Below are 18955 nucleotides of genomic sequence, written 5' to 3'. Positions count from 1 at the left end.
TCCCCGCGGTGAGCCTGGAGCGGGCTGCGGCCGCTCCCATACGGCGTGTGCCGCCCCTGGGGCTTGCTGACCGACCGGCGGCTGTCCCGGCCCCTTCGGGAGCCCTGCGCCATCGTCCGGCGTGCCCGTGTCCCTGCCCGCCCTGCCCGTGAGGTGAGCTCGTCCTTAGGTACATCCACTCCGCGCACACAGGGCGCTTGATCTTTGCATAATTTGCATAATTTGCAAGCTGGGACAAGCTTTCATCATATATAATTATCTATGAAGTGTATCGGAGAAGTGGGGAGAAGGTGCACCTCAAAAGAATCCCTTTATCTGTTGTTTCCATTCAAAAGTCTGTGTCGTAAGAAAAGTACCACCAACTTCATTTTCAGATAATTTTTAACCTAAACAATTTTCAAGCATTCTGTATTACGAAACAGAAAATGATACAATTAATGGAAGAAGTCAAAATGCTGGCATCACTTTGTTTCCACATTAATACATAAAAATGGACAACACATTAAATAAACATTTTGTTATTAACAATTAGAAATATTAACACCAAAAATCATGTATAAATTAGGAAATAAATGTACAAACTGTTTCCAAAGTGCTCTTTCAAATACATTATATACACAACATTCAAGAAGTTCTTAATGTAAGACATTTCAGATTGATGTAATGTTGCTGTTTCATTTTAAGTGTTGTTCATATTCTCCCAAAAGTTATTTCAGCACTTTCAAAAACCACATAAAAGGCGTATTTCCAAGCTGGCAAAGAGCAATATTGCATTCTTCTGGCTACCTGTAATATTAATACATTGTAAAGAAAACAATCTTACTTCCTTTCTGTTCCTTGCTATTTGAGAGTACTTATTTGTATGAAAACACCAGCAGGAAAGGTGAGAGAAATGAGGACTGAATAAAAAAAGGTCTTCTGTTTTATCAGTAATTAAAATTATTAATGTAGCAAGGGCAGTGCTTGGACAACATTTAATAATAAACTCTTTAGCTGTCCAGTTAAATACTTTCCTCTACAGGAGAAAAAAAAAAAAGTAATGAATTGAGAGATCTTTTATTTTCCTTGTGGTTTTGGTTTTTCAAAATATAAAGTACTAGAACTTGAAATCCCCTAAATACACCAGCTCAGACAAAGAAAAGGAGAAAATCCTACAGAGGGTGTATTTACTCTATATTGTAAATTTGCAATTAATCTCGTATTAAAAAATGCTCATGTAGTATAGTCATCCTAGCCTTCTGCCTCAGGGAAGTTTGGACACAGTCTTTTGTTCAGCACTTATATAAGCACTTTGTAAGTGCTGTTTTTCAACACTTTATGAGAACATATAAAACTGAATAGAAGTGACTTACATTGCTCATACTGGCTTTTACATACCACTAGTTTTTATTTCTAAATTCTCCTTCTCTACCTGGTTATTCTCTCACTGGTTGACCCCATTAATAGTTCCCCTCTCTATATGCATAATATTGTTTCACAATTAAAGCTGAATTTAGTTGCTTATCTGCAATCAAGATGGATTTTTTTTCTTTTACTTCTGAACTATTTCTGTCGAGCTACAAGAGAAAAATAAAAGTGATGATGAGCTGTAAGAACAGTGAACCAAAAGATTTGACAATATTTATGGTTATAATGCTTGCTGGGAAATCTGAGCAAGGGCAATAGAAGAATCAGAAATAAAGAAGGATGCCAGCCACCTGCTTGCAAAATTTGGCATGAAAATGTATATGCAAGTTATAAAATTTGGAGTAACATATTTAAGACTGGAGTTTTGCCAGATGTTTTTCTCAGCTAAGCACAATATGAAGCAATATTGACGTCTAGTAGGCTGACACTGCAGATCTCAGAGCTCCCTTCTATTTTTCTTTCAGTGATAGAAATACCGTAGTTTATATGGATATATAAAAGGTGCCTCTAGTGATTAACATTTCCTTGAATATAGGTTTTGAACCTCTTTCTGTACCTTTTGCAACAGAAATATGGACTTATGCAGATTATTGAATTAAAAGACTTGGGTTGCTAGCCCTGGTAGGTATTGTAGAAGTTGCAGTTAATTTTATTTTTATCATATAGCATAGAACTGTCTTCACATAAGGAATGTATCCATCCCCTTATTCTTAATTAGTAAAGTTAAGAGCCATGGATTTCAGAGGCTGGCAGGTAATCTTCAATGCATTCAGTTAAAAAAAGATCAATAACCTACCACAGGATACCTCCCTGGTCTGAGATATGACTGCATGGCTTTGTATTGAGCCAGACTGCAGAATAACCTGGCTCTTTTCCAGAACGGGGCACAACTGTGATCAAATGATCCTAAAGCTATTTAGAAACATCAAGAATGGGGCAGGGGAGGGGGTAAATGAAAAACTTCTGCATTGTATCAACATACAGTACTATACACAGCACCAAATATCAAACCATTAAAGCATTGTCTTGTTACCAGTAGTGCACTGCTTCATATCCAGCATGAAATGAACACTGTTCACATACAGACGCTGCTTTGTGCTAAGGGGTAACCAACATATTACAATTAATCAAAACTGCCTGTACATCCAGTTCAAAAGATGGAGATACTATTGAAATGAATCTGACACAGGATCATATCCTTTTATTGCTGGTAATTTCCATATTGTCCCTGTAAAAAAGAGAAATAAAAATGTCGGAGAATAATACATCAGAGGTTTACAAACAGTGAGTTAGACAATTTCTTTTCGTCTATGAATTTTGAAAGACCCACTGAAGTATCACCAATATGCCTCCACCAAATTATGAGATGGATTTATATGCGGAGCTAACAGCTAAATCTGCTTTTCATAGCAGAGATTTAGACAATTTACCTGCTCATAGCCGTAAGGCCTCTGTTGCTGAGCAGATGGGCCTGTCTGAGACGCTCTGTAACTTCCATATTGCTGCCCCTGTCCCTGTTGGTAGCTGGAATACTGTGAAGAGGCTCCTTGTGCAGGACCTGAGAAGACAGTGACATCTATTACTAAGGCTCGATTTGCTAGGCGGAGTTCTTACGGTTAACATAATGTAGAACGTGATGGTAATAAAGTAAGCTCTGCAGGTGTGAACTGTGAGTAAATTTTGCCTAGACTTCCCCTCTAGCTTTACACTAGAAAGTGTTAATACTCATAATGATCTAGTTGCAGCAGTGTAAACTTCAGTTCAAGTTTTAAGCTTTGGTCAGAAAATGGGATATACTTCTAAGTGATGTGCCTCTCTGAAATCTGTATTGGCCCAGCTGAATTATGACCTATATACAACCTACCTGGCCTTTATTTTAGTAACAACTGCACGTTTAACTTCCTATTTAATCTGGCTGGGCCACCATAAGCACTGCTGACCAGGCAGAACCTAAGAAATCTCTTGCATATAGAGATAATTTTAAAAAACATGTAGATCAGACACAAAACTGCACAGGGATATTGATTTCCTTTTATTTGGGACTGTGTATTTTGTGTATAGACTGCTATGCGCACTTTTTAGCATTACTGGTGGATTTCTATGAAGGAGAACCTTTAAAAAGAGGAGGACAGATTTTAATGTCATAAACTGAATTTTGGGTACAGTTTCACAGATTATGTCTGGTTTGAGTAGTCCAAACTATCGACTGGCACTGCAGAGCCAGGTGTTAATGATTTAATTAACTTCTTAGGCATGTAGGTTCTATATCATGAGATCTTACATTTATAAAATGGATTTGCTGTTTACAGCAACATTATCAAGTTTGGTAAATATTGCCAGTTCAAGCTCAAGCACCATCACATTTGGCAGATGCACCAGAAATCCCTTGCCGTGAAGCTAGTATTTAGATTATTCCAATTTCTCCGGCCCCTCCTTTTGTACTAACTAACTTGAAATGATTTCTTTCTCCTGAAGGCTGAGGGTACGTACAGGATGCCTCCAGCTGGTCAGAAAACTCTAAGACAGCCATCAAACTTGGATTCTTTTGATGGCAGCGGGGAGATTTGCCACTGGTGACCTGAAGGGTTCGAAAGCCCTGCGCCAGTCTTAGCTGCATGTTCAAAGCACTTCCACTTTTTTCCTTTCACCTCAGTCCCTCACCAAGGAAGAAAACCCCCATGATGTTGCAAGAAATCTAAGTGAGGGAGTAGTGATTCTCTGGACTGTTGATGTTATTTTTTCATGTTAGTTGCGGAACTATTAGATGTGTAGGAGGCGTGAGAATCCAGGCAGTCACCTCCTGCTCCCACTTACCAGAAAGTCAACATGAGGCAAAAGTGTACTTTCTAACTTTCTAATTTTCTTTCAAAAGAGAGAGGGATTCAGGATGCTAACATACCGGTATGGAATGCAGTGCTATACTAATGTACGTTACTGCCCAGCATCCCTTTACATGCTATGCTCTTTGGCTAGTTTTGTTATGTGGATGTCCAAGATTAATCAAGGAAATAGTTTACAGTATATTTTAATTTAGGAATGGAGGCGTCAGGATGAAGTATTGCAAACGCTTGACCGGTCAGTGACAGTTTTCTTACCGTATCCTTGCTGTTGTCCTGGGTAACTTTGTTGATTTGGGTATTGCTGCTGGGAATATGTTTGCTGTTGTGCAGCTCCCTGTTGGTATCCTGCCTGCTGCTGGCTGTACTGAGAATTTCCTGAAGAGGGAAAAATTGAAATAGTTTGGTTATAGATGAGGCAGGTAATTCACTGTACATGTGGATCATAAGGAAAACAAAGGCGTAAGGAGCCTTGGTCTGGAATTCATAGACTCTTTTCAGATATAGATGACTGCATTTTGCCTATCAGGATGTTTATTTCTTCAGTGATTTTTAGTTCTTTTGAACGGGAGAGAGTTGTTTATTTGTACACATCGCTCAAGAAACAAACAAGCAACCTGTTCCCCAAAGGATTTTTTTTTTACCCCAGAAGTGTTTCAGAAGAAAAACACAGCATCACAAAGATAAGGGTGCCAGGGTAAATAGCCGGTTTCTCAAGAAGCCCTCCCACTGTATTTTCTTCCAGGTGATGATGTTTATTCATATATCTCAGGAAGACCACTTATCTAGTTGTTACTGGTATTTTTTGAAATACCTATGATGGAAAATCCATTTGCAGTATCCTGAAACAACAAAATGAACAGAGACTATACAGATGACATTGCTTTTCTTAAATGCCACCTCGCTGTATCGTAATTAATATTTTGCAGTTAATTTAGAGTTCTGATATCTTAATAGTATGACTGAATTTACTCATGTACTACTGTTGAGAGTTTTTTAGTGGTAGAATTGCAAACTCATAGTATTGGTGATTTTCAAAGATTAGTTTCGTTTAACCCATTGTTTTTCACAATTTGTAAGGTGAATTAAGTAAGATTAAAAAAAGTTGGTCCTGGAATTAACCAGTAGGCTTTCTTACTTCAGAGAAATTTCCACTTATGGCTGCCATTTTTTTCCAGCTCTGAAACCCATTTCTAACTGCAAGCACGTTAGTTTACCTTTGTCAGCATAGCCTTTTAACTTTAATACAGCCTTTTTTATTTGCATTATATAAAATGTTTGTTAAACAGTTTTGTAAGAGTGGAGGATACTGATATCCTGGAAGTCTTTTCTCTTACTGCAAAAAAAGTTCAATATCCATAGCTATAATTCCACCTGCCTCAGCTACAACCGAGGGTCATTTTTCTAATGAATATGAGGCTACGCACAAGTTGTTAGTGATCCCACAAGGCTCCGCAGCTTGACACTCCTTAAGTAACAGCTAAGTAGCAGTTAGTGATGCAGAAATTGCAAGTCATATTTTACATTTTCATAAGCATTTCATTAGTATTTTAGGGGATTAGAGCTTTGGTTTACAAAGATTGCCGATATTTTTTCCTACCTCCTTCATAATAGTGTTGTGTAGAGTCATCAAATGACCTGTCATAGCTCTGCTCAGTATAGGATGACTGCTGATAAGCATAATCACCATGTCCTACAAGGAATTGCAAAGATTTATCAGATACATTGTTAATATAACTATAGATATAGTGTTGAATGATATATTGTGAAGCTGCTTATGCACAAAAATGAGGCTAAGAGGAAATACAGACCACTTAGGAGATCAAATACATGGCAAGGAAAGTCACACCTATGGATCAATCTCTTGCCTTTACTAATCCAAACTTTGTGCTCTTTTGGAAGCAGTTTGGATAGCAGGGTGCACTGCTGCGTGTGTTTGTGTACCAGGCTCCCATGCCCTGAGATTAGAATTTTCTAGCATTTAAATTGGATATCAAATGTAATGGGTTTGCCATGTCCTTGCATGTGGCAGTCATGCTGGTCTACACTTGAGCAGTATTACAGTGACTACAGCTTAGAGGAATTACCGTCTGGGTAATATTGCTGATTCATAGGTTCTGATGAGCCTTGTCCATGACTGTACTGTTCACTGTAATATTCTTCCTGACCCATGTACTGCTGCGAGGAACCTGCAAGGCAAAGGCAAGAGAGAGCAAACTGAGCCCATGGACTCCTAAGGGATGGTTTTTTTCTTATCTAATTTATTTTTAAGAAAACAGAGTTTACATCTGGATAAATAAACAAGCTATGTATGTTGAGAGCGGTTTCAAAGATGTTTTGCTCACTAGCAAAAGGAAATAAATGTGTATTCTCAGAAAAAGCTGGTTGAAATTGAAATTACGCAACTGTCAGTAACGTCCTAAACCCACTCGCTTCTGTGGCAATACCAAAAGTAATGGCTACATTTCATCTACTAACCTGAGTTATTAGAAAGCACAGGAACGTATTCCATGCTCAAGAACACAGAATGAAATCTATTTTAATTAGGGTATTAATTTGTTTCTTAGCAAAATTCAGTTTATGTTAGAATCAGTCTAGCAGCTTTATTACCTCTTAGTACTTTTTCCAGAGAGGTCTTAGAGCATGGTAGTTATCCTCTGGTGTTTTCCTTTCCTTGGCCTAATTTTTCGTACTAATTGCTGGCAAACTATATCTTCTTTGCAGAAATGTGTTCCTTGTTAACTGTGCCACGTTACGGCTGATCCAATACCATTTGAAAGAACTGAAAAGACTCCCAGTGGCTTGAGTGAGCTGTATATCAAATTGTTCATCTTTTCTTTAGAGATATATGATCCCTTTTAGACAGAATTATTTTTCTAAACACCTGAAATAATTAAATAGATAAATCTTGAAAACAGATTAAAGTTCATCTGATTGTCGTGATACTTCCACCATTCGAGATTTCCTGTGTTCTCAGATGGGATCCCTGTTCATAAACGTGACTTGGAAATTTTGCTGACTTACCTACCCCACAGGACGGACTGAATATCATCAATCTAATAATAATTATATTAATAATCTAATAACAGATTTTACCTTGCTGCGAAGCTCTGTAAGGGCCCATTGGTCGCTGACCCATCATGCTGTTGCCTTGGTTGCTCTGACTCATCATGGCAATGGAGGACTGCCCCTGGTAATGCTGGCTCCCTCCTTGCGCTGAGTTGTAATGTGACGTTGCTGCTTGCTGGTGCATCATGGAGACTACAATGTACATGGAAAATCCTGTTTTCTAAAAGGATGTGACAGTTCTCTCCCTAGTCTCTTTGGAAACAAGTTAAAACCTTCAACTAACATGCATCCTGATAATTCTGTGAATTTTCCACAGGGGGAGATGTTTTCCTGCTACATGTATTTAACTCTTCTGCACTGTAATCCAGAAAGGATGTTATTACATGGTCATTTGCTTCAGTCAGACATTTAAAAATACATCTAGCCTTGATTATTGTTAGCTTATTTAAAAGAATGTAATCATTATTACAGTAGGATTAAAGACAGAAAGAAGAACTGGTATTTGTTCCTCTCTGCCTCCTGACTAATTCATTGCTGCACTTCTTTTCTAATCAACTCTTTCTTCTACTTCCATCTTATCATATACCTGATGATTATACAGTTTAAATAAACTGACATTCTGGGATTTATTTGATCCCTAAATTTCATGTTGTCGGAAAGAATTCTTAAGCATTGGACACCCCATTCAGTACTCAGTAGCAAACATTTTTACAAATTAAGAGATGAACTCTGAGTTGTCTTCTAGTCTCTATGCCCTGCAAGCAGTGTGAAGTATCAATAAAATAACAAAAATGGGGTAGTGATGTACAAACAGTAAATGTGTAATGCTCTTTGGCAGGCTCTTTCAGCTAGGACAGAGGTGCTTCTCAGCTCCCTCCCACGGTTGTGGGATCTGCTGCCAGGGGCTGTCAGATAGCGCTGCTGCACTTTTAGCGAACCCTCTTTTCCCAACTCATTGCTAACCACAACAAGTCGGTGTAAGTTAAAGCCAGCCTGAAACTGTTCTGACGTACACTGGTGTCTGACACCTTGCAATTCAGAGATGTCTTAAAGCTGTCTTTTCCTCTTGTATGTTTGTCGCTGTCTACAGAAAATATTTACAGAACAAATTCATGTGTGGTAAACCTCGGAGGTCACTGAAAAGTCAAGTTGGCCCAGAAGGAGGAAGAGGGAGTTTACCTGGATTAGACTGCATGTTGATGTTTGTTCGAGAGACATAATTGCCTATTGACCCCTGGCCTTGCATTGGCACATTCTGAGATGCAGGCACGGTATGGCTATAACCAGGCCCAGTTCCATGACTGCTGACAGTCATACTCAGAGAGGTCGTGGGCATAGTGTTCTGGCCTGACTGCTGCATAGACACGTGATTAGGACCTAGAAAAATTAAAGAGAGCAACAAGAAAATCTGTGCTATTATTGGCAACGTACAGTGAGCATTAAAGCCCTCGCGGCCTTTCTGAAATACCTTATGATAAGGCAAAACAAAACAAAACAAATCTTCATCATTAAAATTCCTTGTTATCTACAGACAAATTAAAACTGCCTACTGCACAGTTAAAGTGATCCTCCTCTTCCTGGCAGCCAAATCCAGGCTGTCCAGAATTGCAGACGGGAAGAACAAAACCAGCAGCAATGCCCTACAACCAGTTCCTCGCAGGCAGCAGAATTAACAGATGCCAGTAATTTCAGATCGTTCAGAAAATACATGGACTCTGAAAACATCCCAGCCTTCTGAAATCTGTCCTTTCCTTCCTCCTGTCCTGCTGTTGACTCCTCTTCCCCCTTCACACAGAGGGTGACAACGGGAAGGCACTGTGGTGGCTGAGAAACACTCTGCACATTGCTGCATCCACTGGGTTCCTCTATAACCAGCTAACCGTAGGAAGTCCCAAGGGACCCTCTCCTCCGGGGACAAGCCTGTCTCTCCCTTTCCTCCAGTTTGACTGAAAGTACCTCAGACTTTCGGAAGATAAATTTTCCAAGTCACCATCATAATCCCTGTTGTTACGGTACTCCCTGCCCAACATCACCGCATGTAATTATCAGACTGCTCCAATTATATCCTGGGTTTGAGGGTATCATCCTGCTTACCTGTCAGTATGCTTATTTTTTAAAATTCTGTTGCTGTTGGGTAACTAAAATTGGAGAGAATCTAGTCCTTGTTTTTTGTTGTTTGTTGCTGTAAATACTTTTATGAATGAGTTTTGGAAAGTTGTTTTCACTGTGTATTGTTACTATCTAAATTGTGATAGTGTGTATTGTTGTCAATCTAAATTAATTTAGGTAGAACAGAAGACATGCGCAATCCCTAGAAGAGACAGAATTATGTTGTAATGTTTACATAACGGTATTTTAATTCACAGTTATTAAGTGTATCTACAGCCTCTGAAAAATGTGTCTAATTCTCTTAGTACAAACCTCTTAATTACTCTTAATGGTTTTTATAGACATCAAAATGAGAAAATTTGCTGTAGATTATTATGTTTTCCTCTGATGGAGAGATGCAAGCAGCATTTTCAGTAAGAGAGAAAGAGAGGCATCTCTACTGAAATCAGTGGAGCCCGGTCAATGTACCGCTACAGAGATCTCACCCTGTGTTTTGCTACAATTTTGTATGTCTTGTAAAGCTGATACTTCTACTTGTGCAACACAAGACCACGTGGTGTTTGAATGGAGCTAGCAGTTGCTTTGAGTGAGAGATGGAGTAAAGCAAGTGTTGGTAAACCTTGCCATATTTGTGTGGGAAAACTTAGAGAATCTTGGCCTTCTTTAAAGCAAAAAAAAAAAAAAGTTTGGCCAATTTGTCATTGTAAGGGAAAATATGAAAGCATGACCGAAAGTGTTTAAATAAAAACACTAAAACAATAAGATAAATACAAATCATTGAACCTCTTTCATACTTTCATGAATCTAAGGCAGTTGGGTTTTTCTTTGAAAGGCCTCATTCCTGATTTCTGAACAGTTAAAATTCTCAGTTGGGCCTGATTCTGCCTGGAGACAGCTGAGTTTCACTGGTTGGTGTATTGAATCTCATGGGTGTGACTGCAGGGCTGTGGCATGAAGAATCACTGACCTGTGAACGGTGGATTACTGGAAATCTGTGGGTTGTTTTTTAACTTGTCCCCATCAACAGAATTATCATTACAATTGACCTAGCTGCCACTACGGGGAGTTATCATGTATGTAGGGAATTACCCCGTTACTGTCCTGTAGAGGTGGTTCCCGTAAAGTCCCGCCTGAGGACAAGAAAGGCCAAAATGTAGTAGCTTCTATGTCTTCTTCCCTGTTCTTTCCTCTTTTACAATGCTGTACCTGTTCATTACAGACTTTTCATCTCTATTGCCATTAGATTGAGAAATTTTCACAAGTACTAGAGCCCATATATTTGAATTGTTTGTGCATATTTATTCCTAATTTCAAAAAAAACGTGCTGTCCAACAATTGTTGATCAATGTGAAATAATTTCTCAGTCTCAGTCTACCTGCACATCAAGACTGCTGTGTCATATAGCATCATTGTGCTAACTTGATTCTAGCTGGCACAGAGACAGCAGCAGTAGAGACTGACAACCACGGGGAGCGTCCCCAAGCCCAGGGCTGTGAGGGCCCTACTCTCACAGCAGGCACGAGCAGCGCGGCACACACCATCGCTGCTGCTGTCACCTAGGCTACTCGGAAGAGGCAAGCTACTGCATTCTCAGTCACAGCTTGGCTTCGAAGCACAGCTACGTCCTCAGTCTGGTCTCCAGTGGACTGATACTTTCGTGATAAAATACCTGGTGACAGAGGCTCAGTGACTGGGCAGAGGGAACTACCCTGAGACGCCCACAACTCAGGCTAGGTTTTAGTGCTGGGTTGGGGCAACATGGGGTGAACTTGCAGCATGAGGTAGACTGCCCTGGCTGCTTCTGTTCTGCGGATGACTCAAGTCTTCAGGACTGCCAGTCTGGGCCTTTCAATCAGCACTAAATTACTATAAAGAACTGGAGGGTGGGGGGCAAATAAGAAAAAACAGCAACAGTAACACTGAAAATGTAGATTCTTAGTAACACTGACTTATTATAATACTTATACTAGGTAATAAATCTTTCAAAAAGAAGGCCCAGATAAATTTAATAAGTTCACTTTACAAGCTGTAACTCTTTAAAGTAGGTACCTCATCCGTTAGTTTAAAAGTACTATCAGCTTGACCACAAATGGATTTTTAAAAAGTCAGAAGTAATTTCATGGCTTGCATCTGCTCTTGAGTCCCTCTGCTAAGGCCTGTGATTTTACAACCAGATACTTCTATTTATAGAAACTGTTTTCTCTCTCTGTCACTCTGGGAAGGACCCACAGAAACAAGAACTGACTAAATAACTATGAACTACAAAATAAACAAACAGATTATTCATACTATAAAATGCACAGAGTAAAAAAAATTTTTTTTGTCTTTCAATTAGTTTCTTTTAGTTGCACCAACAAAAACAAATAGACAAGGTACATTATCTTATTCATACGAAACATCTGTGCAAACTGTGGCTATGTAGTATAATCTCTGCAGGCTTCTGTAGAGGGCAAAGACTGATGCAACACCAAATTATTTTTATGAAGGCATGTATCCTGGAAGGTCTTTGCAATCTAAAGGCTTGGTTGTGCGGTTAGTCATGCAAGCAATTCCATTTTACCCTGGCCAACCCCACCACCTTCAAGAGAAAAAAATACCACAATACATAATTTTTCTTACTAAAAACTCGGATGCATCTTTACTTGCTGATTTTCATTACGCATTTTTTAAGAAATGTTTTTGATTTCCCCTACAGAAATACTAAGCAGATTGGAGTCCTTGCAGAAGCCAACATCATTACTGACTGTAGCCATTTTGTGATGATTTCAGCATGTGCCTGAAATCCCCATATGCCTGAAAGGTGAGTTAGGAGAGGTCTTTTACAGCTCTGTAAGTATATTCCGCATTAATGATTTTGTTGCCAAGCAACAGCAAAGCAGCACAAAGGGGACCGAAGCTCACCGTTGCTAATCTGACTCTGCATGAGGGAGGAAGGAGGAAGGCCCGTCCCAATTGCATCGCTGAGATTGCTCTGTGAATGGAGAGATTGGTTGGATGCGCTCTGAGTCATTCCTCCTGGGCCCAAGTTTATGTTTTGCGTTGGTGGCTGCAAATAACAAGGAGGAGAAGCAAATTTTTGGTTAGGTTTTAATTAGAAAAATAATCACCCCCAAATTAGCCTGACTAAAAACTGCCTCAACTAAATGTGTGCTTTCTTCACTTTTTGGGCTTGCTTGCATAAACCTTTCTTCGTTTGACTACTACGTGTGAATGACATTCAGCACGATACAGAGAAGCCGGCAGGCAGCACAGTGAAGATCTTAAAATTGTGCTTATAATAGAGTCTGGCTTCTGTGCCCATTCTTCCGTGCTTACATGATTTTCATTTTGTGCTGCTCAGAACATAACTGCTGAGGGGATATGCATTAGCAAAGTGCGTTGACAAACTGACCTTTGTCAAGCATAAAGCTACGCTGTATTTTGTGTTATGTGTGATACCTCCAAAATCAGTCCATTTAGCAAGAATAGCACAATGTCAAACCAATGCCCAAATGCTGAATTAGATTTTTGACATAAAATAGTGGCATTTTTTCCTGAGTAAAGAATACAGTAAGAGTAGGTAAAGAATAATGAATCTGGAACAAATGGACCCTGTTCAGATCTGTAGCACTGCACCATTTATAGCATACAGCCCTTGAGCTACAGAGACAAGAGATTAACACAAGCGTCCCAGAGAATGCGTTTTAAACACAGTAAAAGTAGCTTTTGAATTGTTTAGTGGTCTACTTGACACCTGCAAAACTTTTAGCTGGAAAAATACTAAAAAATGGTTTATTGACAGTTATCAGTAACAGAATCAAAGAACATTTCCCTCTGGCATAGTAAATGTATCTGATGGTAGCACGGGTACTTACAGCAGGAAGCAAGGACTGCATATTCTGGTTAGAATCTGCTATTGTTGCCAAGTAAACCAGGTTTCTGTGCAAGATTTGTTGGTATCTACAGAATAAGGAGTAAAGCTTTTTTGGAAAGGGTTAACAATACAGAAAATTCCAAACCTTTCTCTTTTTTTTTTTTTTTTTTTGCTCTTTACAAATGATTAGTTAAATTACATTAGCCCACTTTTCATCTGTCATAATAAATAGCAATACTAATGACCTGTATCTGTGCTGTCATGCTTTACATCAAGGATCAGCATGTTCAACACCTCTTTTACAAATGGGTAAGCTTGGGGGAAAGGAGAGGTAAAATACACTCTCCTTTGAAAGCACTTTGAGTGAACTGTGAAGCTGGGACCTCAGTCTTTGAGTACTGACACCCAGTCAGCTGCTCTAACAATTAGCCACTTTTTCTTCCTCTGTTTAACAAGGGTCCTAGTAGTAATGAAATTCCAGAACTCCGAAAAAAAACCTGTTTGCCCGACCAGCAAGCTGAGAAGAACAAGATTTTTGTCAAGAGTGCTCTAACTGGAGTGTTTACTCAACTAAGCACCACCAGAACCATTTAGGCTTCTTCACAGTTCTCAATGAGCTGGAAAAGCTCATAATAAAGAACAGGAGGGCACCCAAAAGCTGTGCCACTGAGGGAAGTGAAGAGTCAAACTTTTGGGAAAAGGGAGGGTTCCAAGAAGGCAAGAGAAAATGCTTTTTTTAATATGAGTTTTCTTCTCATAAGGGGAAAATGCCTGGGAAGTGGGAAAAGTGGCAAAAATGAAGCCAGAATGGTGACGTGACTTCTTTAGCAAAGGTATCTTTTTTAGACAATTTTTTTGAAAGTACAGCTTTCTGGGTTTGGCCCCGTAACTTGACCTTTCACGGGGCAGACTGGCTATTCTTCCTGACTGAGATTTAACCCCTAAAGTTTATAAAAGTATTTTGCTTTCAAGATTAGGAATAGTAAGCAGTGATGCAAACTAGTATGTCTACATGCGTATTGTTTTGGCCATAGGTAACCACATGGCTGATCCTTAACATTTAATTACTTTCTGATGAAAATGCGTAAACAACTTTGTACCTGATTCTACTTGTATTTAATGAATCTGCACAGAGCAAATGGTCCAATAACCGTAATTGTTTATGATTATTTTAATAAGCGATCTGTTAAAAATATTGTAAATACTAAATAGTCAAATACTTCAGAAAAAAGCCTCTGTTCCAAGAACAATATGCATTTCTTAATACAAGCGAATCTAAAAAAATAGCCCAACTATTTTCTCAGTGATCAGTGAACAGAACTGTTCATAGTACTGTTCTTGAGAAAAAGTACACCAAAAATTTCTAACATGCTCCACAACTCGTAATACTCACTGAGTACATTCTGCAGTTTTCCCCTTGCTCTGATAATCCATAATACATTGTATTAGGTGGTGATTTTCATCTAGCATCTGCATAAAAGAAATACGATCAAAACACGTTACTGCGAGAATCATACTGAAGTCCTGCGGTTTTGTGATACTCCACATTCACCCTTCTTGGCAGTGGGTGGTGTTTTGTGCAGTTTTGTTGCCTTGGGATTTTACAAAGTACCTGCACGTGACTTTATTGAGCCACGAGATTGTACTTTTCAAATCATTCATTTATGAACAATTATCTGTACAGGAGTTAGTTGAAATACCCAATGAAGAAGAATTAATGGACTTACCTTTTTTGCTCCTTACATGGCAGGTAGATTTTTACGCTGAAGAAGGGAAACGCTTTCACTATGAAATACCTCTGCCTCATTCTAAAATATCACCCAACCCTTTCCAAAACTTCAGGTTTTACTAACATGCCTACTTTCAAATCAGAAACATACTCTCAAACAATTCAAACCTACTAGTTTTCCTGCACAGGACTAGTGTGTGCAGACTAGTGAACTTGATGACGTATAAAATTTGCATTACTGGATCTACTGAAACCACATTTAAGAGAGTTACATCCCAGTATGTCCTTTGGGGTAGTTCAGTTCTAATACAGGGAGGACTTAAAACGAAAACACAGAGTAATTATATATCAGTTAATTTATGTGTATCGGTGGCTGCTAGCTTAGCTTCCTTCAGTAAATTCTAGTGACCGACTTGTTCCAAGAAGATCAGAGCTGCTGGACAAAATGACCACTGACCTTTATTTAATGAACTTATAATACAATTAAAATATCCTTGGGTTTGTTTTAAAATTTCAAATACAATAGCTTGTCTCTTTCCCCCAGCTTCCTTGTGAATGTGGCAAGCTTTCTGCAGGTGAATGAATGGAAAAATAACAACAGTATTTACAAATTTAGATTTGCCTCTGGCAAAAACTCATTACAGAATACGGTTTGTAGGTACTGCTGATATTAAGTGCTTGCAAGATTGGGCCTTTTGAACCACTGTGTCATCAGGATAGAAGAACTCTTGAGGAAAGAATAACACGTTTTCATACGAGTTAAATGTGAATTAATCCGTGTAGGTATGTGTTCTGATCAGAACAAACGCCTGACCCATTCAGATGCAAACAAAGGGCGAGATTATAGGGAAATGAGCAGAAGAGTCTTTTTGATGCACTTGCAATCTAGCTAGTCACTCCCTTAGAGACCTCAGCTTGTCCTGCTTCTTGCTTGCCATTTGCAGGTTGGTCTCAACTTTGCTGGACACCCTTGTCCATCGCGGGCTCTGACTGCTGGAACTTGCAGCCATCCCCTGTGGCTCCCGTCCGCGAGGGTCTGAGGGGCAGAGGCGTTGCTGTGGCCTGCCACGGCAGGGCGGCGGGCTGCTCGCTCCCACGCTGACAGGGAACGTCAGAACCGTGTCAGTCGAGAATCCATCTTCCTCCTGCATGCATGCCTGTGCTCACATGGCAACCCGGGTGCAGCATATAATTTTAAGAGAAAATACTCCTGCCTGATGCACAGTGCAGCTCTTTGTTTCATGCTCTGTACTCATTGTCGTACAGAATTTTCACCTGTGTCAGTGGAAATTTGGTATACAGAATTAGCAAAGAATATAAACCCGTCCTTTTCAGTTTCCACAACAGATATCACTGACAATATTTTCATATTCAGTTAAGATGCGTATTCGACAGCAGGAGTCCAAGCAGTATTACAGGTATCTTCGTCAGAAAAGGGCTACGCTTCTATAATTGGCTGAAAAACATTTTGCTCACTGAAAAAGGAATCGGGAATAGCTCTTTTCCTGACTTACTAGGAAAAAGAAACGAGTTCTGATCTCCATTACACAGAAGAAACTGAAGTTTACTGCCCTGCAAAAGCTATTCGATGAACTATCTTAGAGCACCATCATCACTGCTGTCTTGTCAAAAGCTCTGCCTTCCTCCATGTGAAGCCTATTTTAGGAATAGTTGGTACTGGAATAATAACAGCTTTGAAAGACTATCAAAATTGAGTTAATAAATAAAAATAAGCTGCTTATATATTACGAATGCAAATAAGAATAATCTTGTTTTTCAATTAAATTGGTATGTGTTCTAAAAAGCTCACTTTAATGAGGATTTTCTGAGTTCCTAGCCCAGCACCTGCTCCTTCTCTCACTGCCCCATTCCTGTACTTGTCCACAGCGCCCGTCTGGTTACTGCGCCTGCAAGTCTCTTCCTCAGCATCGCCGCTCGTCAGAAAGAAAATCACTGCCAACAGCCCACTGCTGATGAACAGTCCTGAAGTAACGTGCCAGCGAATGCACCTGAGGCGGGAGATGTTTTTACACATTACCGGTAAAGAAATAACATTTTGAAGCTCCCATAAAGTTTATGAATGTGCAAAAAGGAAAGGGCTTGAGAATCAAACCGAAGATACTTTGGCTGCCCTTTGTCTGTGGATACAGTCATGGGTTTAAGTACAAACTACCTGAATTATGAAATTCTGTCCTAACCCCAGCCAATCTGGCGGTTGGAGAAAAACTTATCCACTGAGTCTGAAATACTTTAGTATTGAAAATTAATCTGTTCCCAATACTACCTGTGCTGCAAGAGCTACACAAAATGGGATTAGTTTCCAAATAGCCTCCCGAGATCCAAGTCGTCTCTTCAGGCTCTCTTAGGGCAGTTTGTTCTGCCTTAACCTCTGTTCTGTCAGAGTCTTCCACTGAGGTTTCCTTCCCTAGAAGTCATAAATTGGCACCAGATGATGGTTTGGCTGCAAAAGCCCCTGATGACCGGGTAATTGCTGCACTAGCAATGGCACTTCTTCATTAGCCGCTGTTTCCAAATGGCCCGCGTAGGACACACGCCCCTCACGTCCCCCGCGCTACGCAACTCCGCAGAAACAAAACACCTCCGCGGTGGGGAACACGCGAAAAATACGGCAGAAGTACAAACGACAAATAGCGGTCAAAGTAAAAACATGCACGTTCTTTATTGACATTTCCAGCCTCTTCCCCACTGACCCTCGCCTTCCGCAGGAGGAAGGGGGTGCTGGGCACGGGCGCGCGGCCCCTGCTGCCAGCCCCGCGCTATAGGAAACAATAACTTCCCGACGGGGAACCCTCCGCTTCGGCCTCCGCAGGAGACCCAGGCGGAGGTCCCCTTGCCAGGGGAAATCTCGCAAAACCTTTGTTTGTCATTAAACGTCAATGAACACATCACAAATAATAGTATATGAGAGATACCAGTGGTTGGTGCTCCCTCTGTCTTCTGAGAGATTAAAATTCTGCATCCAAATACAAAAGAAAACCCTTGCAAATTCAATATTTTAATTCATCTTTGAGGTTGTTTTTTTGGGGGGCCAGAAGCTGACATGCCATCGGAAATTAATCCGATATTTGCAGATGTTATTGCCATTTCCCCATGTATTATTGGCAGCTTTTCTCCCCTCTGCGAGCAGCGGCGATAACGTGCCATCCCAATTTTATTCCCCGAGTCCTTCCCTCGCTCTCTTTGCGGTGATCTGAACACCTTTGCTTTGTTCCACCTCCTCCTCCTCCTCCTTCCCCCACCTCTCTCTCCAGCTGTCCATCTCTGCAGCCCTCGCAAATCCACTAGTTTTCCTCATCGCCCTAGAAATAAGCCTCCTTCCTCAGCCAGAGGAGCAGGGACGGAATAAATGTCTAAAATTGTCTGTATAAAAGCATGCTTTTTTACCTTCTGGATAGTTTGCTGGGTGACCTCCCCTTTGCCTCTTGGGCGAGCAGAAGCAAAGGCAACCGACATGGTGGGGTTTTTTTTACGTGTCTATAATATATCGGTTCCAGGCTCTAATAATATTGTTATTATCTGGCCGCTATTGCCGTGCGCGGATTCTCCGCAGTGCGCGGGGAGGGGAGCCGCCGCAGATGGTACGATCTGCGCCCCGCAATGAGCCGCGGGCACCGCACCACCAGCCGGCACGCACCGCCCTCGCCCCGTCGCCCGCCCCGCCGCCTCGGGGCGGGGAAGGCGGCGGCGGCGGCGGGGATTTGGGGAAGGGGCGGGAGGCGGCCGCCGTCGCCCCCGCCGCCGCCTCCTCCTCCCCGCCGGCCGCACATGGTGCGTCCCTGCTGCCGGGCTTCCTGTCGCGGCGAGCGGCGGCTCCTGCCTCCGCCAGCGGCCGCCGGCTGCGCCAACTGCGTAGGGCGTACGCCAAGTGCGCCAGCGCGGGGAGGGGAGGGGAGGCGGCCGCTTACGCCGGGTGCGTAGCGCGGGCTCCCT

General features: G+C 40.9%; 1 protein-coding gene across 1 annotated transcript; it reads right to left on the bottom strand.

The window, feature by feature from the left end:
• Nucleotides 1-502: 502 nt before the first annotated feature.
• SS18L1 (SS18L1 subunit of BAF chromatin remodeling complex) lies at nt 503-18829 on the bottom strand. Its single transcript, XM_009461583.2, has 11 exons — nt 18410-18829; nt 14669-14745; nt 13277-13361; nt 12324-12468; nt 8493-8690; nt 7341-7505; nt 6332-6433; nt 5845-5937; nt 4503-4622; nt 2838-2965; nt 503-2635 (listed from the first exon to the last, which is right to left on the bottom strand). The coding sequence occupies exons 1-11, from the start codon at nt 18476-18478 to the stop codon at nt 2609-2611; spliced, it is 1209 nt and encodes a 402-aa protein (XP_009459858.1). The 5' UTR covers nt 18479-18829; the 3' UTR covers nt 503-2608.
• Nucleotides 18830-18955: the final 126 nt, after the last annotated feature.

Source organism: Nipponia nippon, unplaced genomic scaffold, assembly GCF_047370975.1.
Source record: "Nipponia nippon isolate SJK-2023a ecotype South Korea unplaced genomic scaffold, ASM4737097v1 scaffold_13, whole genome shotgun sequence".
NCBI classification, from domain to species: Eukaryota; Metazoa; Chordata; class Aves; order Pelecaniformes; family Threskiornithidae; genus Nipponia; species Nipponia nippon.
This window is presented reverse-complemented; position numbering and strand designations above follow the sequence as displayed.

Bases quoted from the DNA above. Each gene is read 5' to 3' on its own strand.
- SS18L1 (XM_009461583.2), bottom strand. From the start codon at position 18,478: ATGTCGGTTGCCTTTGCTTCTGCTCGCCCAAGAGGCAAAGGGGAGGTC. The intron at 4,623-5,844 runs GTAGGAAAAAAT...TTCCCTCTTCAG, and splicing joins ACAACACTATTATGAAGGAG to GAAATTCTCAGTACAGCCAG. The intron at 2,636-2,837 runs GTAAATTGTCTA...TCTTTTTTACAG, and splicing joins GGCCTTACGGCTATGAGCAG to GGACAATATGGAAATTACCA.